General features: G+C 49.4%; 3 protein-coding genes across 3 annotated transcripts; 2 read left to right on the top strand and 1 right to left on the bottom strand.

Annotated features, from left to right (window-relative positions):
- The first annotated feature begins 565 nt into the window (after positions 1-565).
- LOC119271987 (vegetative cell wall protein gp1-like) lies at positions 566-4985 on the top strand. The gene is made up of 3 exons (XM_037553601.1): positions 566-598; positions 1272-1554; positions 4503-4985. The coding sequence occupies exons 1-3, from the start codon at positions 566-568 to the stop codon at positions 4652-4654; spliced, it is 468 nt and encodes a 155-aa protein (XP_037409498.1). The 3' UTR covers positions 4655-4985.
- A 7275-nt stretch (positions 4986-12260) lies between these two features.
- Positions 12261-14150, top strand: LOC119267271 (metacaspase-1-like). The gene is made up of 3 exons (XM_037548639.1): positions 12261-13068; positions 13142-13472; positions 13586-14150. The coding sequence occupies exons 1-3, from the start codon at positions 12696-12698 to the stop codon at positions 13965-13967; spliced, it is 1086 nt and encodes a 361-aa protein (XP_037404536.1). The 5' UTR covers positions 12261-12695; the 3' UTR covers positions 13968-14150.
- Positions 14058-22291, bottom strand: LOC119267272. The gene is made up of 4 exons (XM_037548640.1): positions 22037-22291; positions 15060-15147; positions 14708-14975; positions 14058-14388 (listed from the first exon to the last, which is right to left on the bottom strand). The coding sequence occupies exons 2-4, from the start codon at positions 15138-15140 to the stop codon at positions 14240-14242; spliced, it is 498 nt and encodes a 165-aa protein (XP_037404537.1). The 5' UTR covers positions 15141-15147; positions 22037-22291; the 3' UTR covers positions 14058-14239.
- Positions 22292-27418: the final 5127 nt, after the last annotated feature.

Below are 27418 nucleotides of genomic sequence, written 5' to 3'. Positions count from 1 at the left end.
TTAGTCTCCATGAATCCCAAAAGCGCAACTTATATTCATGAACACAATTGATAACAAAATTCTTTTTTTTCCAGGGTCATTGAGACCATATGAAAAACCAGATGAAAAAGCGATAAACAAAAAAAAGAGCACAACACAATTATATCCTTCTACTTCCTCTACCCGTACCTTTCTTACTCTCTACAGGAATTCTATGAACCCTTACTTCTACTCTACTGAATCTACCAGCGCTATTCCCTCCCAAACAAAAAATAATTCTAATCAAATTGTCGCCGTCGCTATCTTTGCAATCATATTCATGTTCACTGTCTTCAGGTATATCATGCAAAAGAGTACTAGAATTAGATTCTTCTACATCTCTACTACTTTACTGGACATAAATAGATCAATTCTAGATTGCTCCAATTTCCGAACCACATCTACTGTGGTATTTATCTCATTACTATTACATCCTAACTTTAGTCCCATTCTACCAGCTAAATCCACTAACAGTTTGTGAGCAGAACTTGTATAAAGGGATGGAGAGAAAGATAAAGATTGTGCACAAACGTGAGAGAAAGGGGTCATGGCTGCAGCAAGGAATAGGAGCGCCAAAAAGGTTCGATGCGTCCCTGGCACGGGGCGTAGCCTTTATATATTATATGAATTTGGGTCACAACTTAATAGCCCTTCCTAAGCCGCCTGCATGGCGTGGCGGTGGCCTTGGGAGTGGTCGTGGCGGTGGCGACGGTCATCGCTAGCGTGGTCTGCTGCCTTGTCCGGCACTGTCACACCCGCCGGGCCCAAGCAGCCTGCGACCACTCGCCCCCTATCGCCGTGCCACGGTCCCAGGTGGTAGTGCAGCTCGCGACGGTGGAGGTGCACAGATGTCACAGCGGTGAGATAGAGCGTTGTTGCCAGTAAGGTGTGCGGTTGTGTAGGGGTAACTGAACTTAGCCGATCCCCTCAAACTTTTAGAGGAGTAAAAGTTATCCTCTTTGGCCAGCCTAACTCTTATATATACTCAGCTGCCCACCCACCATAATAAGTGATCCCCTCCACCGGCGGCCACACCCACCCAACCCCGCGCCGCATGCACTCCGGCCCTAGTTGCCTCCACTGGCCACGACATGCCACGGGCCACCCCTTGGGAGCCGGATCCTCTAACATTAGAGAGCAAAGTCAGGGCTAGACATTCCTTCAGGAAACGGACGCGGGGTCGCTAAAAAAAAGAAAAAAGAAAAGAAACTCTTCCGACTCCTCTGCCACCGCTGGGCGCTGGCACCGCCCAGTCCTCGCCCGCGCCGCCGCGATTCGCCGAACTCGCCCGTCCGCGCAGCCCGCCAGCGCCGCTCCTCCGTCCACGCCGGCCGTCCGCCCGCGTGCCCTCCGTCTGCGCCGCCCGTCCGCGTCCTCCAGTCGTCGGCGGCACCTCCGTCCGCGCCGCCAGCGCCGTACCTCCGTCTACGCCGTCTGCCCGTGCCGCCCCTCCGTCTGCGCCGCCCGTCCGCGTCCTCCAATCGTCGGCGGCACCTCCATCCGCGCCGCCTGCGCCTCTAACTTCCTTCATCGCAGGTCAGTGCTGCGTGGATCAACTGAATTGCTTATATCTTCTGAATACTTGGTGCGTGGGAAGTGCTTAGTAGCCACTGCATCTTTGAACCAATTGGCACTGATTTGTCTTGTGATTGGTGATATGAAAGGATACAAATTGGGAATCATAAAACCCACCAGGTAGCAACATAAGAGAACTTAGTAAATCCTTACATTGCCAAAATAATTCCTGCCTTACTAGCTACCAATACTCCACCATTCAGAACATTTGGAACATTCAGAACATAGAGTACAAAGTGCAGCAGCCAAAATAATTCCTACCTTACTAGCTACCAGGACACCACCATTCAGAATGTGTCAACATCTATGTCATTAACAATAGGAGCTGTCAACAGATTGGTGAAACTTTCCATGAACTCATATTTTGCAGTGCTTGCTTCCTTCGGTTTTGGTATTGGTTTGGTCTTTTTTGCAGATTTTTTTGAGACAACCTTCTTTACTGAACTAATCTGTGATGGTATGTTCTCCTTTTCTCCCTGCTGGCTGATGGGACAATCTTCTCTTTCTTTTTTTACTGTGGTCGCAGATGGTGTTTTCCTCCTCCTCTTGTGTTGCCTCTCAAGGAAACCTAATTTTCTTTTAGAGCCTTTCTTCTCAACCTCTTTTTTCTTCAGACGTGCAGCACTCAACAATTCATTTGATGTTTGAGTCACTTGTGTACCACTCAACGATTCATTTGATGATTGAGCCACCTGGACATGGCATCTGTCTTCAACATTAGTTGTGCGTGCACCCAATAGTTCCTTCACTTGCTTAGTAGCACTAATAAGTGCATTCTCGATGACAATACAACATTCTTCAGAGTTGGCTGCTAGAGTTGCCAACTCACAACACATGTGTATAAGAAAATTGTATCGGGTGATGGCATCCAACTTTGGATTTTCAACTACAGTCCGTCCACAACAATCTTTGATGGATCCTGACCGTGCTTCTCTTGTCCATCGCTTCAAAATGTAGTGTGCTGGCAACAACTTGATATTCATTAAATCAAGAACTTTCAAAGCATGAGCACACAAAATTCCTACTCTCTCAAACTTCCCACAACTACATGAAGCCGTTTGTTGGTGATTGTCTCCAACAACTTTGTATTCTTCTTCAAATGTTGCATATTGCCCATCAATAAGCCTTCCAATCTTAACCATGTATTCATTGTCTCCAGGTAGCATATGAGCACTTGCTGCCATTGACCTCCCATATTCGCTTTGAAAAGCTTCAAATATAGCAGATGTATAAAGACTACTGACTTGTTGCAGCATTGGTGTGGGGATTTTGATTCTAGGTAGACTCTTCCTAGACTCGTACTCTGAATTTATATCAGTGTCTCTTTTCACTTTCACGGCTCTTTCAAAATGATGAAAAAAGCGGTTGATATCTAAATCTGACTTGAGATGATTCTTGAGGTCATTGTTCAAACTTTCACTCAGTCGTGTGCTTCGCATTCCCAAAGTGAAAGCATCTCTCATAAAACATTCTGCCCACTTCTCCTTTACCTTATAAATACTATCCATCCAAGTTTGCTTTTTCACCTTGGTTCTCATAACATTAAAAGCATCTTCAAATGTTTCTCGGTCTTCGTATTCAAACATACAAGCACTGAAATCTTTGAGAAGAGATGATTCATTTTCCTCATTATCTCCCTCATCCACATCGTCTTTGTTGTCTTCACTATTCTCTTTGCTGGTAGGTGCTTGATAGCATTTTGCATAATGTGGAAAGTGCACAGCCCATGTATTGACTCTGAAAAAATATGCCCAACTGCCTTCCCCATAGCACTATCTTGGTCAGTAAATATGGTGCGTGGCTGCTTCTGGTTATGTACCGACAAGAAGGCATGAAATAGCCAGTTGAAAGATTCGAATGTCTCGTCATAGAGAAGTGAAGCACCAAATACTACTGTTTCTCTGAATTGATTGAATCCAACAAACACACCAAATGGCATGTACTCTTTATTTGTCCCAAAAGTAGTGTCAAAGGTCATAACATCACCAAAATGAGCATAATCTATGATCATTTTGGCATCAGCCTAGAATATATTTGTTATTTGTTCCTCACTGTCCAACTGTATAACAAATTGAAAGGAAGGATTCTCAATGGCTTTGTCTTGAAAATACTTCAACATACTTCTAGCCTCACCATACTTCAATTCGCTTTGGCGCTTTGTTCGCAAGTGGTTCTTGTGATCTACGCGTGTGTAAGTTAAACCAGCTGATCCACCAACACGTCGACTAGCAAATTCATGAGCATTTTTTGATGCAATACCAGAGTCATCAGCTATTTCAATTTCAAAAGCTTGCACTTTAGAGATCCTTCTTTGTGATGGCAACAAGTGGCATGCTTCTGGCAGCTGAAGCATGTGATTATGTTCAAGACAAAGATCATATATTTCATAATTTCCGACTTCACGGTCTATTGTAAGAGACATACGGACCTCACAATCAGTTCTAATTTCAGCTCGGCCTGTCTTAGTTAGGTTGTCTCTTCTATCTGCAGACTTCTTCCCCTCTTTGAAACATACATATCTGCATGAAGTCACTACACCATCAAATTTACTCCGATTTGTAAACCTCTTTCTAACACTGAATCCCATTCTTCCTCCATAGTACCTCCAAAAGTCCCATGCCTCATCCAAATTATCGAATTTCATGCCAAGTTGAGGTTTCCAGCGAGGTGTGACATTTGCCCTATAAAATAAACAAGTAAATATTATTCTAACTAATCCATACAAAAGAAAGAGGAGAGGTGCAGATTTGTTTCATGATATAATTGCTACATAGTGACACCAACAAGAACTGGTTTAACATGTGCAACTCCTACTGAAAAGATCCATAAAAAGCAAAACTTACTTGTCTGGATCTTGATTCTCCATTGATCAGCCTCTAAATTCTGATTTTGATGTTGTATTTGATCAGGCCAGGTGCTTGTTGTGCTGATGCTCCAAAAGAGAAAAGGAAAAGAGCATTTTGGATGTGCTGATGCTCCAAAAGAGAAGAGGAGAAAAGCAGTATTGCTGTGCTGGGAGTGGCAGATGCTCCAAAAGAGAAGAGGAAAAGAGAAAAAGTGAGGTGCAGTACAAACAGTGGAGGGGAAAGTGGAGAAGAAGTGGAGGGAAGCAACTCACGGGTGTGGTTTTGGCGCCAAGCTGGGTGACTTTTCCCTCCAAAAGAGAAGAAAGAGAAAGAGCAGGTCACGTGCATGAGAAGGGAGAGGTGTTGTGTGTCTGTTTCCTGAAGGGATGTCTAGCCCTGACTTCGCTCTGTAATGTTAGAGGATCCGGCTCCAGATGGATGCAGATGCATCTTGGTGGGGGCGAATGGATAAGCCAGCGATGGAGACGAATGGTTAAACCAGCGGTGGAGCCGTGGAGGTACACGTGATGGGCCTGATGGGTGTACGTGTAGGCCGCTCAGCCGCACGGGAGTTATAATATTTTCTTGTGTTTGGACCAAAACTTAATAGTGCAAAAAGAAAATAGTGAGAATGAAATATAATCTTCCAAATAGCGAAAAGTCCATTCTGCACCCGAGCTCATATGCTCCCGCAAGAACAGTAAAATTGAAAAAAAAATCAAAAAAAAAATTCAACAAATTCCAATTTTTTTTGAGAGGAACATTGACAAAAGTTGTAAGTGCCTGCAAAAATTCATCATGAAATTACATTCCTGTAAGGCGTGGCAAAAAAACAAATTCAGTGATTCAAAATGCATTTGAAAGTAGCTTTTTCAGAGTACTATTTTTGTTTTTTTTTGCCACGCCTTCTAGGAATGTGATTTCATGACGAATTTTTGCAAGCACTTAGAACTTTTGTCAATTTTTCTCTCAAAAAAAATTTGGAATTTTTTGAATTTTTTTTATTTTTTTTCGATTTTACTGTTCATGCGGGAGCATATGAGCTCGGGTGCAGATTAGCCGCGTCCTCCAAATAGAGCAAACCTACCATTAGAAAAAAAACTACATAATCAAAATCATTAGAATTCAAATATTTTGGTAATTTTGTAAAATACTCTAAATGAATTATTAAACACTTGAAGATGTCCACGACGGAACAAACATATGTTGCCTCACCGCGATTGCTCTTTTCTTCCGAGCTTTGGGAGGCTCCCTGCCATATGGATGTAGATGATCAAGAAGAGTTCAGAAAAGTCAAGTCTGTTTTTTTTAGAAAATTAAAATTGTTGCCACTTGAAACGTGGTTAGGGCACGTACAATGCAGGCACTAGGAATAAAATCCTCGTAGATTTTGCATCGTCCCGACTACTTTCCTGGTATCAACACATAACCTAGAGTCAGACTAAAAAAAAGTATACGCAATGTAGCTGCAAGGGCCGCATGATTGTGCATCTTAATTTGCTCAGGATTCTAAATGCTCTCGTGTTGTAGCCGGCCTTAGAGTGATATTTTTAACCTCTTCATCTGTTGGTCGTTATCTATTATGATATCCATCTATGATAACTGATTCCACATGAGTTTGCCAGTTAATGCTAGCCTACATAGATAGTGCGTTAGGTGGTGGATCAGTGCATCATCTTGGGATTGATCACAATTGGGTTCATTATGATCACCCGTTGCAACGCACGGGCCTTTTTTGCTAGTATAATATAAAAATAACAATATTCATTTGGTGTTGCACTTCTTGATATGTTTTTCTATATAAATTTTGTCAAACTTTGCACTGTTTGACTTCAGCCAAAAGTTATAAGTCTTCTTTTCAGAGATGTAGTGAGTACAAGTTAGGTTACGGTCTTGTGATAGGATATTGATGACGCGGAGCATCCCATAGATATCACCATGGGCTCACGTGGGCTCATGACTTGAGCACATGCACGTGCCATTCAAACCGAGCTGAATTCACTCCTCTGTGAGCTTCCTATGCATTTGAATGACGCATGATTGCTATTTCAATTCGGAGCTCTATGTGTGCCTAGGTACTGTTGGGGAAGCATTGAGAAGGAACCCCACCATGAACAAGGAGTTGAAAAACAAGTTGAGATGGCCTCTTGGGAGAGCAGCAAGAAGAGGTGCTGCTATTTCTCAACTGTTGTGAGCTAAATGATGCACTCGCTTAGGCGCCCCCTAAATGAGGCGGCCCAACACACGAGGGAGGGGGGGGGGGAGGGGGGGCTGGCTCTCCCGTGTGTGTTTTTCTTCTTCTATTCTTTCATTACTTTTACTTATGTTTCTAAAACGGAAAAATATTTTCTTATAAATTTTTAAAAACATCCATCACATGATTCAAAAAATAGTGTTGATATCATCCAAAAAAATATTTGTGGCATTTAAAAAAAATATTTGCACAATATAAAAAAATTGACATAATTGAAAAAATGAACATGACATTTAAAAAAAGTTCATGCGTTTCAAAAAATGTCGTGACATCTTAAAAACTGTTCATGTAATTCAAAAAAAGTGTTGCATGCCGATCAGAAAAAATGTATGTTATATTTTATGAAAAATGTAACATGTTTCAAAATTTTATTTGTGATGTTTTAAAAAATGTGTATACAATATAAAAAATATTTGCGTAGTTTATGAAAAAAACTCATGCCATTCAAAATATTCAACATGTATTTGAAAAATGTTTAACATGTATACAAAAAATGTTCAAAAATATATATTTTAAAAAGTGTACATCATGTAATTTAGAAGTGTTCAACGTGTATAAAAAATGATACACATGTATAAGACGAGTATACAATGTGTATTGAAAGAATAATAGACACTAGGTGCGTCGAATCCGGCGGCGGTCGTAGATTCGCTGATTTATAGTCGCCGGTGGCAAGAACTCGACCGAATCGGGGTGGGGGACGAATGTGGCGGGTGCTACAAGGGGTGGGAGCCGGATCCTCTAACATTACAGAGCGAAGTCAGGGCTAGACATCCCTTCAGAAACGGACACACAACACCTCTCCCTTCTCATGCACGTGACCTGCTCTTTCTCTTTCTTCTCTTTTGGAGGGAAAAGTCACCCAGCTTGGCGCCAAAACCACACCCGTGAGTTGCTTCCCTCCACTTCTTCTCCACTTTCCCCTCCACTGTTTGTACTGCACCTCACTTTTTCTCTTTTCCTCTTCTCTTTTGGAGCATCTGCCACTCCCAGCACAGCAATACTGCTTGTCCTCTTCTCTTTTGGAGCATCAGCACATCCAAAATGCTCTTTTCCTCTTCTCTTTTGGAGCATCAGCACAACAAGCACCTGGCCTGATCAAATACAACATCAAAATCAGAATTTAGAGGCTGATCAATGGAGAATCAAGATCCAAACAAGTAAGTTTTGCTTTTTATGGATCTTTTCAGTAGGAGTTGCACATGTTAAACCAGTTCTTGTTGGTGTCACTATGTAGCAATTATATCATGAAACAAATCTGCACCTCTCCTCTTTCTTTTGTATGGATTAGTTAGAATAATATTTACTTGTTTATTTTATAGGGCAAATGTCACACCTCGCTGGAAACCTCAACTTGGCATGAAATTCGATAATTTGGATGAGGCATGGGACTTTTGGAGGTACTATGGAGGAAGAATGGGATTCAGTGTTAGAAAGAGGTTTACAAATCGGAGTAAATTTGATGGTGTAGTGACTTCATGCAGATATGTATGTTTCAAAGAGGGGAAGAAGTCTGCAGATAAAAGAGACAACCTAACTAAGATAGGCCGAGCTGAAATTAGAACTGATTGTGAGGTCCGTATGTCTCTTACAATAGACCGTGAAGTCGGAAATTATGAAATATATGATCTTTGTCTTGAACATAATAACATGCTTCAGCTGCCAGAAGCATGCCACTTGTTTCCATCACAAAGAAGGATCTCTAAAGTGCAAGCTTTTGAAATTGAAATAGCTGATGACTCTGGTATTGCACCAAAAAATGCTCATGAATTTGCTAGTCGACGTGTTGGTGGATCAGCTGGTTTAACTTACACACGCGTAGATCACAAGAACCACTTGCGAACAAAGCGCCAAAGCGAATTGAAGTATGGTGAGGCTGGAAGTATGTTGAAGTATTTTCAAGACAAAGCCATTGAGAATCCTTCCTTTCAATTTGTTATACAGTTGGACAGTGAGGAACAAATAACAAATATATTCTGGGCTGATGCCAAAATGATCATAGATTATGCTCATTTTGGTGATGTTATGACCTTTGACACTACTTTTGGGACAAATAAAGGGTACATGCCATTTGGTGTGTTTGTTGGATTCAATCAATTCAGAGAAACAGTAGTATTTGGTGCTTCACTTATCTATGACGAGACATTCGAATCTTTCAAATGGCTATTTCATGCCTTCTTGTCGGTACATAACCAGAAGCAGCCACACACCATATTTACTGACCAAGATAGTGCTATGGGGAAGGCAGTTGGGCATGTTTTTTCAGAGTCAATACATGGGCTGTGCACTTTCCACATTATGCAAAATGCTATCAAGCACCTACCCAGCAAAGAGAATAGTGAAGACAACAAAGACGATGTGGATGAGGGAGATAATGAGGAAAATGAATCATCTCTTCTCAAAGATTTCAGTGCTTGTATGTTTGAATACAAAGACCGAGAAACATTTGAAGATGCTTTTAGTGTTATGAGAACCAAGGTGAAAAAGCAAACTTGGATGGATAGTATTTATAAGATAAAGGAGAAGTGGGCAGAATGTTTTATGAGAGATGCTTTCACTTTGGGAATGCGAAGCACACGACTGAGTGAAAGTTTGAACAATGACCTCAAGAATCATCTCAAGTCAGATTTAGATATCAACCGCTTTTTTCATCATTTTGAAAGAGCCGTGAAAGTGAAAAGAGACACTGAGATAAATTCAGAGTACGAGTCTAGGAAGAGTCTACCTAGAATCAAAATCCCCACACCAATGTTGCAACAAGTCAGTAGTCTTTATACTCCTGCTATATTTGAAGCTTTTCAAACCGAATATGGGAGGTCAATGGCAGCAAGTGCTCATATGCTACCTGGAGACAATGAATACATGGTTAAGATTGGAAGGCTTATTGATGGGCAATATGCAACATTTGAAGAAGAATACAAAGTTGTTGGAGACAATCACCAACAAACGGCTTCATGTAGTTGTGGGAAGTTTGAGAGAGTACGAATTTTGTGTGCTCATGCTTTGAAAGTTCTTGATTTAATGAATATCAAGTTGTTGCCAGCACACTACATTTTGAAGCGATGGACAAGAGAAGCACGGTCAGGATCCATCAAAGATTGTTGTGGACGGACTGTAGTTGAAAATCCAAAGTTGGATGCCATCACCCGATACAATTTTCTTATACACATGTGTTGTGAGTTGGCAACTCTAGCAGCCAACTCTGAAGAATGTTGTATTGTCATCGAGAATGCACTTATTAGTGCTACTAAGCAAGTGAAGGAACTATTGGGTGCACGCACAACTAATGTTGAAGACAGATGCCATGTCCAGGTGGCTCAATCATCAAATGAATCGTTGAGTGGTACACAAGTGACTCAAACATCAAATGAATTGTTGAGTGCTGCACGTCTGAAGAAAAAAGAGGTTGAGAAGAAAGGCTCTAAAAGAAAATTAGGTTTCCTTGAGAGGCAACACAAGAGGAGGAGGAAAACACCATCTGCGACCACAGCAAAAAAAGAAAGAGAAGATTGTCCCATCAGCCAGCAGGGAGAAAAGGAGAACATACCATCACAGACTAGTTCAGTAAAGAAGGTTGTCTCAAAAAAATCTGCAAAAAAGACCAAACCAATACCAAAACCGAACGAAGCAAGCACTGCAAAATATGAGTTCATGGAAAGTTTCACCAATCTGTTGACAGCTCCTATTGTTAATGACATAGATGTTGACACATTCTGAATGGTGGTGTCCTGGTAGCTAGTAAGGTAGGAATTATTTTGGCTGCTGCACTTTGTACTCTATGTTCTGAATGTTCCAAATGTTCTGAATGGTGGAGTATTGGTAGCTAATAAGGCAGGAATTATTTTGGCAATGTAAGGATTTACTAAGTTCTCTTATGTTGCTACCTGGTGGGTTTTATGATTCGCAATTTGTATCCTTTCATATCACCAATCACAAGACAAATCAGTGCCAATTGGTTCAAAGATGCAGTGGCTACTAAGCACTTCCCATGCACCAAGTATTCAGAAGATATAAGCAATTCAGTTGATCCACGCAGTACTGACCTGCGATGAAGGAAGTTAGAGGCGCAGGCGGCGCGGATGGAGGTGCCGCCGACGATTGGAGGACGCGGACGGGCGGCGCAGACGGAGGGGCGGCACGGGCAGACGGCGTGGACGGAGGTACGACACTGGCGGCGCGGACGGAGGTGCCGCCGACGACTGGAGGACGCGGACGGGCGGCTCAGACGGAGGGCACGCGGGCGGACGGCCGGCGTGGACGGAGGAGCGGCGCTGGCGGGCTGCGCGGACGGGCGAGTTCGGCGAATCGCGGTGGCGCGGGCGAGGACTGGGCGGTGCCAGCGCCCAGCGGTGGCAGAGGAGTCGGAAGAGTTTCTTTTCTTTTTTCTTTTTTTTAGCGACCCTGCGTCCGTTTCCTGAAGGGATGTCTAGCCCTGACTTTGCTCTGTAATGTTAGAGGATCCGACTCCCATCCATCTCTCCTATTCTCTCGCTTCATCTCTCATCCTCTCTCAAATCTCTCTGACCGGTGGACTCCGTGTGGGCGGAGCGAAGTGGGAGCCAAGCCAGCCGAGCCGGCCCCTCTCCTCTTCGCCTTCCTCGCAGCGGTTCGCGACTTGCCCCTTCTCGCTCCATCTCTCTTTCTCATCCTGTGCTTCCACCGATATGCGCAGCCAACGGGATTTAGCGCTATGAGCCGGCTGCTCGGCGGAGTTCGTTCCCAGGTTGCCGGCGTGTTCAATCGGGTGACTGCATGCAGGCCCGGATGTGAAGCCTCCGAAGTCGTTGGTGGCCCCCGTTCCACATGAGTGAGCGCGGCCGCTGGATCCCGTCCTGCTCTCTCTCTCATTTCCTCGTCTCGTTCTAATTCTATGGAGTGCATATGCATGCAGGCCGATGTGAAGCCAAGTCGCTGGCACCCCGTTCTAGACCACCAGATCCGGAGTGCCGCCGACAGTTCCTGTACCCATCACGCCCGCGTCAACGACCACCAAGTTGCTGGCACCCCGTTCCAGACCACCAGATCTGGAGTGCCGCCGCCGGATCTCGTCCCCATCACGCCCGCGTCAACGACCGCTGCGGAACCCTCCTCGGCTCCTCCTCAACGATCCATGGCAAGAACCGGGACAGCGCCGTGCCCTTGCCCGTCTCCAACACTGCAGTGCTCGCGCCGTCAGTGCTGTCGTATTTCATTATCATTCGAATATGTGTGGATTTGACCCCTTCGTTGCCTTTCCATCATGTTGTGTTATTCTTTTTTGAGTCTAATTCTCATGCCTGGTGCGAATTCTCTATAAATCGTGGTCAGGATTTGTTCCTTCGTTCCCGATTATAATTCGTTGAATCGCCCCGTAGATCCCGTTTGCGTGCGTGCGTGATGGTTGGGGCGTGACCATGGGTTGAATACTAAAAAATGTAGGGTGTTTCTTGCATAAACGAAACATTTTCTTGGATAGTATAGGACTGCGGGTTGAATACCTAAATCAGCAGGTTTTTTTGCAAAATGCCAACGACGTATGACCAGAAGCAGTATCTGCTTTATTAGTAGGTAAAGATAAAGATCTATTTAGTGTTGTAGTTGTCGATGATGCCTCTTACAAACTTGACCAAACTATGCACGGTTTGATCTCAGAGGAGGGAGCAGAAAATAACACGATTCCAAAAACTTTCTTATGTGTTCGTATGCCTAACATACCTAACATCGTGAACACAACTGGGCCGAAAGACAGTCTTGACAACAAGATTGGATTGGCGTGAGACAAGAATCGTATTCTCCCTGAGCCACCCTCAGATGGCAAGAATCGTACTTTCATGCCAAACCACACGTCGAAAGCAGAGCAGCTGACAGGGCCTGCCACTAACTAGTGTTCTCTTGGAATAAAGGTAGCGTTGCGTTGCCTCCGACGTTGGCATATCGCCACTCTCAAGGCAGAATGGCCCCATGCAGCATCCCAATCTCCATGTGATAGTTCGGCGACGGCGAGCTCAGCTTTCATCCGCGGGATGGGCAACACCGGGCCGCCGAGGATGGCGTCGTGGTGCAGGCACTGCGGCGCGGGCATCGCGGCGCCGCCGGCGGGGCCGAGCTCCGGCGTCCGGTGCGCGTTCTGCCGCCGCGTGACGCGCGTGGAGCGGCACCGCAGCGTGGGCAGCGCATCGAGCGCGCTCGCGCCCCCGTCGGCGGTGAGCTCGGCCAGGCTCGAGCTGCCGGCCGGCTACCCGGCGTCCCGCGGCAAGAAGCGTGCCGTCCTCGTCGGCGTCAGCTACACGGGCACCTCCTACGAGCTCAAGGGCACGGTCAAGGACGTCGAGCTGATGAGGAACCTCCTCTGCGACAAGTTTGGCTTCCCCGGCGACTCCATCCTCGTCCTCACCGGTAGTGATGATCAAGAAACGAGAAGTGTAACTGATCATCTTATATATGATCGATGTGTTTGTGCTTGTGGCAGAGGAGAGTGACGACGCGAGCAGAGTGCCGACGAGGGAGAACCTGCTACAGGCGATGCGGTGGCTCGTCGCAGGATGCGACGCCGGCGACTCACTGGTGTTCCACTTCTCCGGGCACGGCGTGCAGAAGCTGGATACGGCCGGCGACGAGGTGGACGGGTACAACGAGGCGCTGTGCCCGCTGGACTTCGAGGACAAGGGCAAGATCCTGGACGACGAGATCAACGAGACCATCGTCCGGCCGCTGGGCCCCGGCGTGAAGCTCCACGCCATCATCGACACCTGCCACAGCGGCACCATCCTCGACCTCCGCTACCTCTGCCGCCTCTCCAGGTACGTACTACGTGCCTACTACGTGCACCCGCAACGTTTCTTCCAGACCGTGCTGTGACTGATCTACTGATCTTGACGACGAGTGAGTGAATCTTTGCTGTGATCCATCCAAGGACCGGGTACTGGCAGTGGGAGAACCACGTCCGTCCGGGGAAGCCGAAAGGCACCAACGGAGGCCTCGCCATCTCCATCAGCGGCTGCAACGACGACCAGAAGTCGTCGGAGTCGAGCGTCCAGGGGTTCTCCGATACCGCTGCCATCGGCGCCATGACGGACAGCTTCATCAGGGCCGTGGAGTCCGAGCCGGGGACGACCTACGGGCGGCTGCTGAGCGCGATGAGGGCGACGATCCGCGACAGCCAGGGGACCGGCCGCCGCCTCCCCGGGAGGATCGGCTCCTTCGTCCGCAAGATGATCACTTCCAGCGCCGTGCAGGAGCCTCAGCTCTGCTCTTCAGAGATGTTCGACATCTACCGGAAGCCCTTTCTCCTGTGACTCTGCCTCGCGCCGGAGTTCTTCGGAGTCATGTAATTCGTTTGCCTTACCAATGATGCCGTCGTCCTGTCCTGTGCTGCACTGCACTTGTGAGCAAAGTGAACGGGACATTTCAGTTGTACTGCAGTAGAATCAATATCACTGAGTAATATCACATGTTTCCAGAAACAACATTTCAGTTGCTGAACGCATCGAACAGTTGAGGTGTGAATTTTCATAGGGAACTACTCGGCAGTTAGGCGAGCTGCCTTTGCCTCCTGTAATGTGCCTAGCTACTTGGGTTTATCTGTGAGGCTCACGAGGGATTTCACGATTCCAGGGCTGATCTTGTCAGCAAGGGCGCCTTTCTCGGAGATCAGAAATGACTTCTCCTTCACAAAGCTTTGCAGCTTCTTGGTGTCGAAGTCCAGGCGTTCTTGATCTGCAACATTGTGAAGAAATGCGATAAGGAATTGCATAATCATTAGTAACGGTCTAAGCTTGCTAACCCTGACCTTCTGTAACAGTTACTTTAAAAGTTTGCATGCAAAGAAAATGTCGCAACTATGACACAATTACGGAATCAGATCACTACTTTTCACCAGGTATAAGGAATTCATGCGGTGAACAGGAGCAATTCAACAGACTTTTGAGTAAACTTGAAATAAACCCTCCTGGATTTTGAGGCTTTGCATGCATCAAACCTACTTTAACAGGAACAAAATGCACCGAATTCATAGATCCATATGAAAAAAAGGTACCTTCTTCCAGAATAGTGTGTGTTGCATGAAATGGAACACGGGCAAAAATATCTGATCCTGGAAACATTAGCCAGGTATGTTCCTTGGGGTCGTGGTTTCCACATGTCGAGCATATCTCCTTTACCAGCTGCTTGCCTGAGGTTCCTTCCATTTCTTTCATTACGACGTCAAAGGGAGATGGAACACTACTTTTGGTTGTCCTGGCTCTTTTCCGGAGGGCTGTCAACGCCTCCCTGTTAGCATTCCTCATCTTGTCATTTTGCACAAGCTGATGCTCACACAAGAACAAACTATAAGATATCAGCATTGATATATGACAAAAATAACAGAATAAATTGCAACCCATACACACCTCATGCCTAGCCAGAAGAAGTTGCTCTGCATCAGTTTCAATGTCAACCAGAGCCTCTTGAAGCTGCTTCATGTTGTCCATGACAAAACTGCAAAACAATGCCAATTCATTTTCCAAATATAAGTAAATCACTTCAGAATACAATGTTATGACCGGCCAGGTCTATGGCCGCCGCAGGCCCAACAGGCAGGCTTAGGCCCGCAAGTTATCTTAGTTTTATTCAGATTAGGCAAGTTATCTCAGGATTGATTCTTCTACAAGTTATCTAGGATATAAATATAGATTGTAAGACTCTTTTGGATGCAAGCAATAAAGACTATTATTATCTTTTGTTGCCCGGCTCCTAGAGGAGCCGGAAACCCTAGCCGCCGCAGCCTAGCCGCCGCCGCCCTCAACCCTAGCCGCGACGGCGCCCTGCCGCCGGCGCGCCCGCTCCTCGCCGCGCCCACTTCCTCCTTGCCCCTACAACCTACGCAGTAGAGCCGGTAGGAACCCTAGTCCTACCAATTTGGTATTCAGAGACCACGTTGCGATCATGTCGATGCCGCCATCACCGCCGCCGCTGCCCGTCGGCACCACCGCGCCCATGACGACGGCGCCAAGCATCACCGCGCCGACCGCATCCGCCGGGACCTTGCTGGCGTGTCCCGTCTCCTCCTCGGCACCACCTGCACCGGCGTCTCCGGGCGCATCTCCACCATCGCCGCTGGCCGCCTTGTCTCCGGAGCAACTCGCCGCCACGCTACATCACCTCGTCACCGCCGTCCACGGGCTTCAGCTCCACCAGCAATATGGGGCCGGGGCCTATGCTCAACCGCCATTGGCCCCGATCGCCGCCCCTGGTCTTCTCCTACAGCAGCAGCCGCAGTACGGGGGCGGGGCGAGCCCCTTCGCGCCACCACCAGGACCGTACCAGGGCGCGGCCGCGTACGGCGGGCCCCCGTTCGGGCCGATCCAGGCGGGATTGGCATCCGGGCCAGCGCCGGCCGCGGCACCCCTCTGGCCTTTGCCGCCGGCCACCTCGGCCGCCTCCTGGCTGCAGCAGCCGCCGCCCACCGTCTGGCCGGTTCAGCAGACGCCGTTCCCCGCATGGCCGGCCCAGCAGCCGCCGCCGACGGCGTCCCAGGGCCTGCGTCCACCGCCGTTCTCCGCGCTCTCATCAGCCGGGACCACCTCGGGCGCGGCCTCGACTACCGGGTTACCGATCCATCAGGTCCGGTTTCCCCCGTCCCCGTCCCCCCTGCCAGCATGGGCAGCGGGGTCTTCGCCTTCACCGGTCTACACCACGACCCCGGTTGAGCCGACTCCGTTTCCGCAGTCCGGCGGGCCATCCGGCCCCGCCGGCCAGTACCCGGACTACTCCGATCAGGCACCTCCGGCTTCACTCTTCCGAGCCCCCGCGCCTGCTCAGCACGGCGGGCCGCAGCAGACACCGCCGCGGTTCGCCAAACTCGACTTCGCCACCTACGAGGGCACGGAGGACCCCCTCAACTGGCTCAACCAGTGCGAACAGTTCTTTCGAGGGCAGCGGACGCTCGCTTCAGATCGTACCTGGCTCGCGTCCTATCATCTTCGAGGCGCAGCACAGACCTGGTACTACGCCCTCGAGCAGGACGAGGGCGGCATGCCACTGTGGGAGCGCTTCCGGGAGCTGTGTCTTCTCCGTTTTGGGCCTCCTATCCGCGGGAGCCGACTGGCGGCCCTCGGCCGTTTACCATTCACATCTACGGTGCAAGACTACGCCGATCGCTTCCAGGCCCTGGCATGCCACGCGCCGGGCGTCTCCGCGACCCAGCGCGCCGAGCTCTTTGTGGGCGGTCTGCCGGACCATATCCGCGTGGACGTCGAGCTCCGGGATCCCCCCGATCTCCAGACGGCCATGTACTACGCCCGGGCCTTCGAGCAGCGGGCCCAGGCACTGCAGCCGCCACTCGGACGGAGTGGCCGCCAGCCCAGTCGGCCAGCACCGACTTCCTCAGCCCCGGGTCGGCCTCTCCCATCCGCGACGGCCACATCCCCGGCTGCCACACGGCCCTTCCGTCGGCTGTCACCGGCCGAGCAGCAGGAGCGTCGCCGTCAGGGTCTCTGCTTCAACTGCGATGAGCCCTATACGCCGACCCATGTCTGCCCCCGCCTCTTTTATTTAGAGACGGTCGACTAAACCGAGGAGAACGACTCGCCCGACCCGTTACATCCGCCTGCGGCGCCCGAGGACGCGGCCGCGGATTCCGCAGCGACGGCGTGCGTCGTCTCCCTTCACGCCCTGGCCGGCATCCGGGGCGAGCAGACCATGCTGCTGCCGGTGACATCCATGGCGAGCGCCTGGTGGCCCTGCTAGATACGGGCTCCACACACAACTTTCTGCCCGAATCGACCATGCGTCGGCTAGCCCTCCCGACGACGGGCGGGGAGCGCCTGCGGATCACAGTGGCGAACGGTGATCGCCTCCGGTGCCATGGGCTAGCCCGCGACGTTCCCATCTCCATCGGCGGCGAACACTTTTCCATCACTTGTGCAGGGATCGATCTCGGTTGCTTCGACTTCATCCTCGGGGTGGACTTTCTCCGGACCCTCGGCCCCATCCTATGGGATTTCGACGCACTCATGATGACATTCTGGCGGCAGGGCCGCCGCATCCGGTGGGAGGGCATTGGGGGCGCCGCGGCTGCCGTGCCACATCTCCAGCTGGCTGCCGCGTCCTCGGAGGCTGAGCACCCCCTGCTGGATTCTCTTCTGGAGCAGCACAGCGACCTCTTCGACGCTCCGCGGGGTCTTCCGCCTGCCCGGGTGTACGACCATCATATTCACCTCGTACCAAGCTCCACTCCGGTGGCGGTACGGCCCTACCGCTACCCCCAGCTGCAGAAGGATGAGTTGGAGCGCCAGTGTGCCCTGATGCTCGCCGCAGGCATCATCCGGATCTCCACGTCACCCTTCACGGCGCCGGTGCTTCTCGTCCGTAAGTCCGACGGTACATGGCGCTTCTGCATCGACTACCGCGCCCTCAACGCACTCACGCCTTCGACCGTCCGTTCGTGGTGGACTGTGACGCCTCGGGCGCCGAGTTCGGCGCCGTACTTCATCAGGGCGATGGGCCCCTCGCCTTCTTCAGCCGGCCTTTCGCTCCGCGCCATCTTAAGTTGGCCGCTTACGAGCGGGAGCTCATTGGCCTCGTCCAGGCCGTGCGTCATTGGCGGCCATACTTGTGGGGGCGGACCTTCCACATTCGCACGGACCACTACAGCCTGAAGTTCTTGCTGGATCAACGGCTGTCGACCGTACCGCAGCACCAGTGGATCAGCAAGCTCTTCGGCTTCGACTTCTCCGTCGAGTATCGGCCGGGCCATCTTAACACCGTGGCCGACGCGCTATCCCGTCGCGATTCCGACCTCGCGCCAACCGCCGACGCGTCCGCCGGGACGGCCCTGTGCATCCGCTCCGGGCCATCGTTCGGTCTCTTCACCGACATTCGACGCGCCACTGCGACGGCCGATGACGCCGCACTTCTTCAGCAACAGCTCGCGGTCGGCGACTTGGAGGAGCCCTGGCGCTTCCCTAACGGACTGCTCCTGCATGGACGCCGGATCTTTGTTCCGGCGCATGATGATCTCCGTCACCAGGTGTTGCAGCTCGCTCACTCGGCGGGCCATGGGGGTGTGCAGAAAACCCTCCATCGTCTTCGCGCCGACTTCTACATCCCTGGCGATCGTGCCCTGGTCCGCGACTGGGTTCGGTCTTGTCAGACTTGCCAGCGCAACAAGACAGAGACCCTGAGACCGGCGGGGCTCCTTCAGCCCTTGGAGGTGCCATCTCAGGTTTGGGCGGATATCTCCTTGGACTTCATCGAGGGCCTTCCCAAGGTAGGGGGCAAGTCAGTCATCCTAAAGTGGTCGATCGCTTCTCTAAGTACGCCCACTTCATCGCGTTGGGCCATCCGTACACAGCGGCATCCATGGCCCGGGCTTTCTTCGACGACATAGTCCGTCTACACGGGTTCCCGACGTCGATAGTCAGTGATCGGGACCCAGTCTTCACGGGCCATGTCTGGCGCGACCTCTTCAGGATGGCGGGTGTCCAGCTCCGCCTGAGTACGGCGTTCCATCCTCAGACGGACGGTCAGTCTGAGGTGGTTAACAAGGTCATTGCCATGTATTTGCGTTGTGTGACAGGTGATCGACCTCGCGCTTGGGTGGACTGGCTATCTTGGGCGGAGTACTGCTACAACACTTCTTATCACTCCGCCCTGCGCGCGACGCCATTTGAGGTGGTCTATGGTCGACCACCCCCGCCTATACTTTCGGTCGACCCGGAGACGGCTCGGACAGCAGTAGCGGGTGACCTTATCCGCACCCGTGATGAGATGCTGGCTGAGGTCCGTCAGCATCTCCTTCAGGCCCAGCAGACGGCCAAGCACTACTACGACGATCATCATCGCGAGGCGGAGTTCGCAGTGGGTGACTGGGTGTGGCTGCGTCTTCTCCACCGCTCTACGCAGTCACTGGACCCGCGCGCAAAGCGCAAGCTTGGCCCTCGCTACGCCGGGCCCTTCCCTGTCGTGGAGCGCATTGGGAAGGTGGCCTATCGTCTTCAGCTTCCAGCCCGCGCCCACATCCACGACGTGTTCCATGTGGGGCTACTCAAACCTTTCCGTGGCGAGCCATCGGCGGCTCCTCCGACGCTTCCTCCAACCGCCGATGGTCGCATTCTTCCAGAGCCAGCAAAGGTGTTGCAGGCTCAGCTCCGTCGTGGCGTCTGGTTCATCCTAATTCAGTGGGCGGGCCTTCCGGAGGAGGAGGCGACTTGGGAGCAGCGTGAGGATTTCCGTCAACACTATCCAGACTTTCAGCTCGAGGACGAGCTGTTTGCGCAGGCGGGGAGAGATGTTATGACCGGCCAGGTCTATGGCCGCCGCAGGCCCAACAGGCAGGCTTAGGCCCGCAAGTTATCTTAGTTTTATTCAGATTAGGCAAGTTATCTCAGGATTGATTCTTCTACAAGTTATCTAGGATATAAATATAGATTGTAAGACTCTTTTGGATGCAAGCAATAAAGACTATTATTATCTTTTGTTGCCCGGCTCCTAGAGGAGCCGAAAACCCTAGCCGTCGCAGCCTAGCCGCCGCCGCCCTCAACCCTAGCCGCGACGGCGCCCTGCCGCCGGCGCGCCCGCTCCTCGCCGCGCCCACTTCCTCCTTGCCCCTACAACCTACGCAGTAGAGCCGGTAGGAACCCTAGTCCTACCATACAATCATCTACATACCATACATTCATAAGCAAAATAACACACATAATTTAAAGGTTCCGGTTTCTAGCATGTTGCATCATAGAAGCAACAAAGTGCTGAAAACACACAAACAAAATGTGTTGTGAAGTATCAGATCTTGTCTCTAATAAAACATATCTCAAAATACCCCAAGCTGAATGTCCTACTCCCTCCTTCCATTTATATAGGGCCTAATGCGTTTTTCAAGACCGCCTTTGACTATTGACAAGATTAATAGTACATGACATGCATAATGTGAAAATTATATCATTGAAAGGTCCTTTCACGTACGAATTTGATGATGTGCTTTGTGTAAGTTGCATGTTATATATTATTGCTCTAACATTTGGTCAAAGTTAGCCTCAAAAAACGCATTAGGCCCTATATAGATGGAAGGAGGGAGTATTTAAAATAATAACTAGAAAACATATACTCCCTCCGATCCAAAATAAGTGTCGCAGTTCTGAACTAAGGTCAGAGGGAGTAATAGATACGATAGTTAGTGTTAACTGTTAACAACGGAACAAAAGTAGCTAAAATTAACATATGGCAATCACAATGGAATAGATCGATAAGCATCAGGATATGAAAGAACCTCAACCTGCTTCAGGCACACGTATTTGGTACAATAGTACAATGGTAATGTGATATGAGTATATATGTGGCTCTGTTCTCTGATGTCCTGGTCATTTAATAGCCTAATTGGATATCACAGCAAAATCCTTTTCACTCTACAAAATACTAGTGCAATGGCATGCCCTGAAATTGTGTAATTAGGGAAATATAAAAAAGTACTGCTGCAAGCATGACTTACAAAATAGAACACTTTTTTTTATGTAAAATAGAACACTTTTCTTAATATACAAGAGGCAACTAACCCTGTAACCCATCAGCTGGGCACAAGGCACCAGCAAGTCTTATTTAAAGAGTCAATGTTTCAGCAAGCAAACTAGCTGAGCATCTCAGGTCTACTGAAAACATTTTCTTGCTACTTTTCTAATAATCTAATACAAATCTAAACATTACTCATTTAGCTAAAAACATCTCAACTGATACCCTTGTAACGCAAAAATATCACACTGTCCTCTACGAAGATCAAGATTGAAGCAATTAAATTTTCAACCTATTGAAGTATTTTTGGTTACAGATCGCAGCTTCATAGTCTATAAGCTAGTGGATTTTCAACCTATTGAACGATCGGAGCACAGCATTCCTGGAAAGAAATTAGTAACTGCTATGACCTCTCGCGTTTAGGTTTCAGAGAAAAAATCAGGAAGTGTCCGCGCTACTGTGCAGTGGCGGAGCCAAAAGCAAACCCATCCAAGAAATACATCACATAACATTTCAAAAAATATGCCCCATGCGAAAACATACGAAATAAAGCCTAATTGCCCAATAAATCATGAATTTTAACTCGAAGCTTAACGACCTAGGAATAGGTAAAAAAATGTCAAAGTACAGATAATAGTACGTTGGATACAAAAAAGTACCAAATCAACTGTTGCTTTAGCTGTGCCTCCCATAACTACACAAAACCGGCGAAAAAGATCTCTCATCTTCAGTTTTATTTTCAACTCAATTTTCTTCTGCATACACTGATACACATAGACACATAATGACATAACTGGTTCTTCCAGTGTGGTTACTGGTTGTGGCAGTTTTCCACGTATCTAATCATACACATGCTAAAACTGAAATTGCGTGAGAAAATTACCCAGCAACCTGGCCTGCTGGCACTGGCCCTAGCAAGCAAGTAGTAGTAGGCAGAGGCAGGGGCGGGGGCAGTCCTGGCCCCCTGGGCGGGGGAGAGCCCGGAGAAGGTAGGGCCGGCGCGGCGGCACCCGGCCGGAGCAGCGCGGCGGCCGGCGCGAGGCGAAACGCCGGCGGGCAAGGGAGGCCGGGAGGGGAACGGACGGCGGACGTCCACAACTAGGCAGCTAGGTCGCAGAGGGCGGCGCAACCAGACTGCTGCAAGCCTGCGAGACGGTGGGTCCGTGCGTGCCTAGGTCGACATGTTGACTGGGCCCTCTGTGCCTGGGGCCTAGGCCGTGTTGGGCTGCTGCATCCCGGCCCAGTACAAAGCCTATAGGTAGGTAGAAGAAAAACATTCCACGCCCTGGGCCTGGGCCCGGGCCTGAGGGCCTGGGGTACAGCTCAATCTGTATTCTAAAATTGTACAGCGTACATTACACAAATGTTGAATGCGAAAATGGCCGCGAACCAATATGTGGTTGGATGGTTAGAGAGACTGTGGTATCTCCAACCCACCAGGGGTCAAATCCTGGTGCTCGCATTTATTCCTGGATTTATTTCAGGATTTCCGGCGATGCACATTCAAGATGATATGACGGCTTAGTCTTTTGGAGGTGCTCATATGGGTAGGACGTGCGTGTGCGTTCATAGAGATGAGTGTATGCGTATGTATATAAGCGTTTGTGTCTGTACTGATGTTCAAAAAAATGCAAAAATGACCAATCTTTTTATTAATAATAACTAATAATTCAATAATTAAGAAAGTAATAAAGGGCTAGCGAAAATTTCAAAACTAGCATCTACAAGGTGGTTAGGTCTAGCCCCGACTCCTTGAACCAGATAGTGCTGGCGGGTGCCGCATCCATCTCATCCCCGTCCCCCACCTTCATCTTCCCGCCTACCACGCCGACACTGGCCTCCGGCTCATCCCGGCCACCCACCTTCCATGGACCGCCTCGGCCTCCGTGTCATCGCCCACATCCTCACGACCCTCCCGACCTCCGGCGCATCCCCGGCGCGCACATCCTCACGGCTACCCCCGACATCCTCATGGCCAAAGGGGTTGGGCAGAGGGCACCGTTACGGCAGCATCAACAAGTTGGATGGAGGTGGTCGTCCCTCTCTCTTCTCTCCACTGCTTCTCTGTACATCGTCCCAACCATTGATAGCAGCGTGGATTGTCGCGGGGTGGTACACTGTAGTTTTTCTGAAGGAAATATGCCCTAGAGGCAATAATAAAGTTCTTATTTATATTTCCTTATATCATGATAAATGTTTATTATTCATGCTAGAATTGTATTAACCGAAAACTTAGTACATGTGTGAATACATAGACAAAATAGAGTGTCCCTAGTATGCCTCTACTTGACTAGCTCGTTAATCAAAGATGGTTAAGTTTCTTAGCCATAGACATGTGTTGCCATTTGATGAACGGGGTCACATCATTAGAGAATGATGTGATGGACAAGACCCATCCGTTAGCTTAGCATAATGATCGTTTAGTTTTATTGCTATTGCTTTCCTCATGACTTGTACATGTTCCTCTGACTATGAGATTATGCAACTCCCGAATACCGGAGGAACACCTTGTGTGCTATCAAATGTCACAACATAACTGGGTGATTATAAAGATGCTCTACAAGTGTCTCCAATGGTGTTTGTTGAGTTGACATAGATCGAGATTAGCATTTGTCACTCCGTGTATCGAAGAGGTATCTCTGGGCCCTCTCGATAATGCACATCACTATGAGCCTTGCAAGCAATGTGACTAATGAGTTAGTCATGGGATGATGCATTACGGAATGAGAGACTTGCCGGTGACGAGATTGAACTAGGTATGATGATACCGACGATCGAATCTCGGGCAAGTAACATACCGATGACAAAGGGAACAACGTATGTCATCATGCGGTTTGACCGATAAAGATCTTCGTAGAATATGTAGGAACCAATATGAGCATCCAGGTTCCGCTATTTGTTATTGACCGGAAATGTGTCTCGGTCATGTCTACATAGTTCTCGAACCCGTAGGGTCCGCACGCTTAACGTTCGATGACGATATGTATTATGAGTTATGTGATTTGATGTACCAAAGGTTGTTCGAAGTCCCGGATGAGATCACGGACATGACGAGGAGTCTCGAAATGGTCCAGACATAAAGATTGATATATTGGAAGGTTATTTCGGACACCGGAATGGTTCCGAAGTGTATCGGGTATTTTCCGGAGTACCGGGAGGTTACCGGAACCCCCAGGGGATTAATGGGCCACAATGGGCCTTAGTGGAGAAGATAAAGGGCCGGCCAGAGATGGCGCCCCTCCCCCCTTGCCCAGTCCAAATTGGATAAGGGGAAGGGGGGCGCCCCCCTCCTTCCTTCTCTTCTCTCCTCTTTCCCTTCTCCTCCTTCTTGGACTAGGAAAGGGGGAAACCTACTCCTACTAGGAGTAGTATTCCCCCCTCCCCCTTGGCGCGCCTTGTAACGCCCCGAGACCGATGTGCTAGGTGTCTTCTAGTTATTCGATGTTGTTGCCTTGTCATTCGCTTGCGTGTTGCATCTTGCCATGTCATCATTCGCTTTGCATCTGCATGTTTTCGAAAACTTGCATCCGTCCGGGTCTCCGAGTTCTCTCTGTTGTCCGTTCTGAGCCCAGACACACTTGCACCCGCCCGTGGCATGTCCGAAATATTATTTTATAAGTGGCCGGAAAATTTTCTCGGAATGGGATTAGAGTTGACGTGTGGTCTTATTATAGTGTAGATAGACCGCCTATCAAGTTTCATCGCATTCGGGGATCGTTTGATGCCCCAACGGATAACTATAGCGGCAGTATAGCCGGTCTAACGTCGGACGTTTTCGGTCTCCGAAAACTGTTGCCGGGTTTTCCCTCTCTTTCCTCTCTAGTCCATCTGCATAGTACGCTATCACCGCCAGGCCCCGAAACCCTCTCTACGCAGTGCATTGAACCCCTCGTGCGCGTCCGGAAGTTGTCCCGAACCCGACCCGGGGAGTCGTCACCGTTGGATCCGAATCATCCCCAAACGTCTACAGAACATCGCAGTTTTCTCATTTGGACTCCCTAGTTTATTCTCCCGACCGTCCGATCTTGATCGGAGGGACGAGATAGCCCCTAACCTAATCTTCCTGAGATATATATTTGACCAACCCTAAATTCGAGGAGGCTTGTCCCATCATTCCCTTTCGGCCGCGGCCACTCTCCCTTGTTTTCAGCACCACCCCAATCGGCAGCTTCCACCTTGCCTCGATCCAAATCCTCCCACACCACCAAGCTCTTCCTCGCGCCCGTGCACTGCCTCCCAGCCCTTAGGAGCTCAAAGCGCTGCCGCTTCTCGCCGGATCCGCGACTACCCCCTCTGACCTGCTCCGTTCCGGCCAGTCCCCGGCGAATCCACCCCGAGTCTCGCGCCATCACCCGCCGAAGCATGCCGCCGGGCCCCTGTTCGCCCCTGTTTCGCTCGCGCTGGCCTCGTCAGGTCTTAGCGCCCGCAACCTCGCTTGAGGTCCAGATCGGGAGGAACCTGAGCTCCTCCATCTTCGTGCAGCGCCGACGACCTCGAGCACAGCCCTGCCAAGCCCCCTGCAAGCCGTCGCCGACCGCTGCCGCCGGCGCCCGCAGGAGCTCGCCACCGAAGATGAGCACCGCCACGCCCGTTCCCCTCTTTCTCTTCTCTCTCTCATGCGTCTCTCTTTCTCTATGTTCCGCTGCAACAGGAAGCACGCCAAGCCGCCGCTGGGAACGACCTTCATCGCCCAGGGCCTTCCCTCACGTCATCGCCGTCGACCTGCGGAGGGACCCGCCATGGCCACCCTCGTCTTCAAGATGCGTTGCCCGCGCCCGATTTCGGCGCTCTAAGCACGCCCATCGTCGGAGGCCGCCGTCCCGCGCCCTCCATCCCCTGCGCCTCCGTCTCTCCCTCGCCGCCGTTCCCCTTCCTCTGCTTCCTGTACGAGCGAGGAGAACGACCGAGCGCCCCTGCGTTGAGCCGCCTCCCTGTTCGTCTGGAGCGCCAGCGACAGATCGCACCCAGGCCTAGCACGAGGCCCAGCTGCGCACCCCCCCTGTCGGCCTCCCTCTTCCCACCGAACCGGGCCGAGCCCATGGTGAGAGCAGATCCAGCCCGAGCTCCCCTGCACTGTTGGGCCGCCTAAGTTTCGGCCCGCGTGTGTTTTTTCAGCGTCTGCGAATTTGTTCGTTTATCCAGTTAAACAGTTTTGCAGAAAAACCCTCTTACTTCATGCATTTAATAACTTCTCAACCGTGCATCGGATTAAAACAATTTATATATGAAATATGCTTAGTTTTTCATCTAGTTTCATAATATGTCACTTTCACCCATGTTTAAAATGTTTAAATTGCTGTTTGTGTAGATTTGCTCCTATGCCATGCTAAAATGATTTAATTCATAACTAAATAACCGTAGCTCCAAATTTAATAAACTTTATATGTAAATGGGGTGGAAAAATGCCTAGTTTAACATGATGACCTTACTTCGCATGTTTAACAACTCTAAAATTGTGTTTAGGGCAGAACAGTACCAAACCTAATAAATGCATATGAGGATTTTCCGGATTTGTTGTTTAATGTTCCGGCCTCATTTAAACTTGCCTAGATAGGTAGTTTTACTTTGCTTCACCCCTTGCCATGCTAAACAACATTTAATATTATCAATTTCATAAACGAGATCGAACTAAATAAGTCATGTGGTGTTCCGTCAATATGCAACTCGTTGCATATTGAGCTCCACTTAATTTGTAGAATTGCTTGTGCACTTTGCCATGCCATGCCTCTTTAAACCGGACATGCTTCATACTTGATTGTGTATCATGCCATGATTATGTGGTGGTTGTTTACTATGTTGTTTGCTTCTTTCCGGTGTTGCTTCTTCGGGTTGGTTCCGATAACGTCGCGTTTCTGAGGAACCGTTCAACTACGTCTGTTTGTCTTCTTCGTGGACTCGTTCTTCTTCCTTGCGGGATTTCAGGCAAGATGACCATACCCTCGAAATCACTTCTATCTTTACTTGCTAGTTGCTCGCTCTTTTGCTATGCCTATGCTACGATACCTACCACTTGCTTATCATGCCTCCCATATTGCTAAGCCAAGCCTCTAACCCACCTTGTCCTAGCAAACCGTTGTTTGGCTATGTTACCGCTTTGCTCAGCCCCTCTTATAGCATTGTTAGTTGCAGGTGAAGTGGAACATGGAGATGTTGTTCCTTGTTGGAACATGGAGATGTTGTTCCTTGTTGGAACATGTTTACTTGTTGGGATATCACAATATCTCTTATTTAACTAATGCATCTATATACTTGGTAAGGGTGGAAG

The sequence above is a fragment of the Triticum dicoccoides genome, chromosome 3A (genome assembly GCF_002162155.2).
Source record: "Triticum dicoccoides isolate Atlit2015 ecotype Zavitan chromosome 3A, WEW_v2.0, whole genome shotgun sequence".
NCBI classification, from domain to species: domain Eukaryota; kingdom Viridiplantae; phylum Streptophyta; class Magnoliopsida; order Poales; family Poaceae; genus Triticum; species Triticum dicoccoides.
Note: the sequence above shows the minus strand (reverse complement) of the source record. Positions and strands in the feature narration are given on the sequence as shown.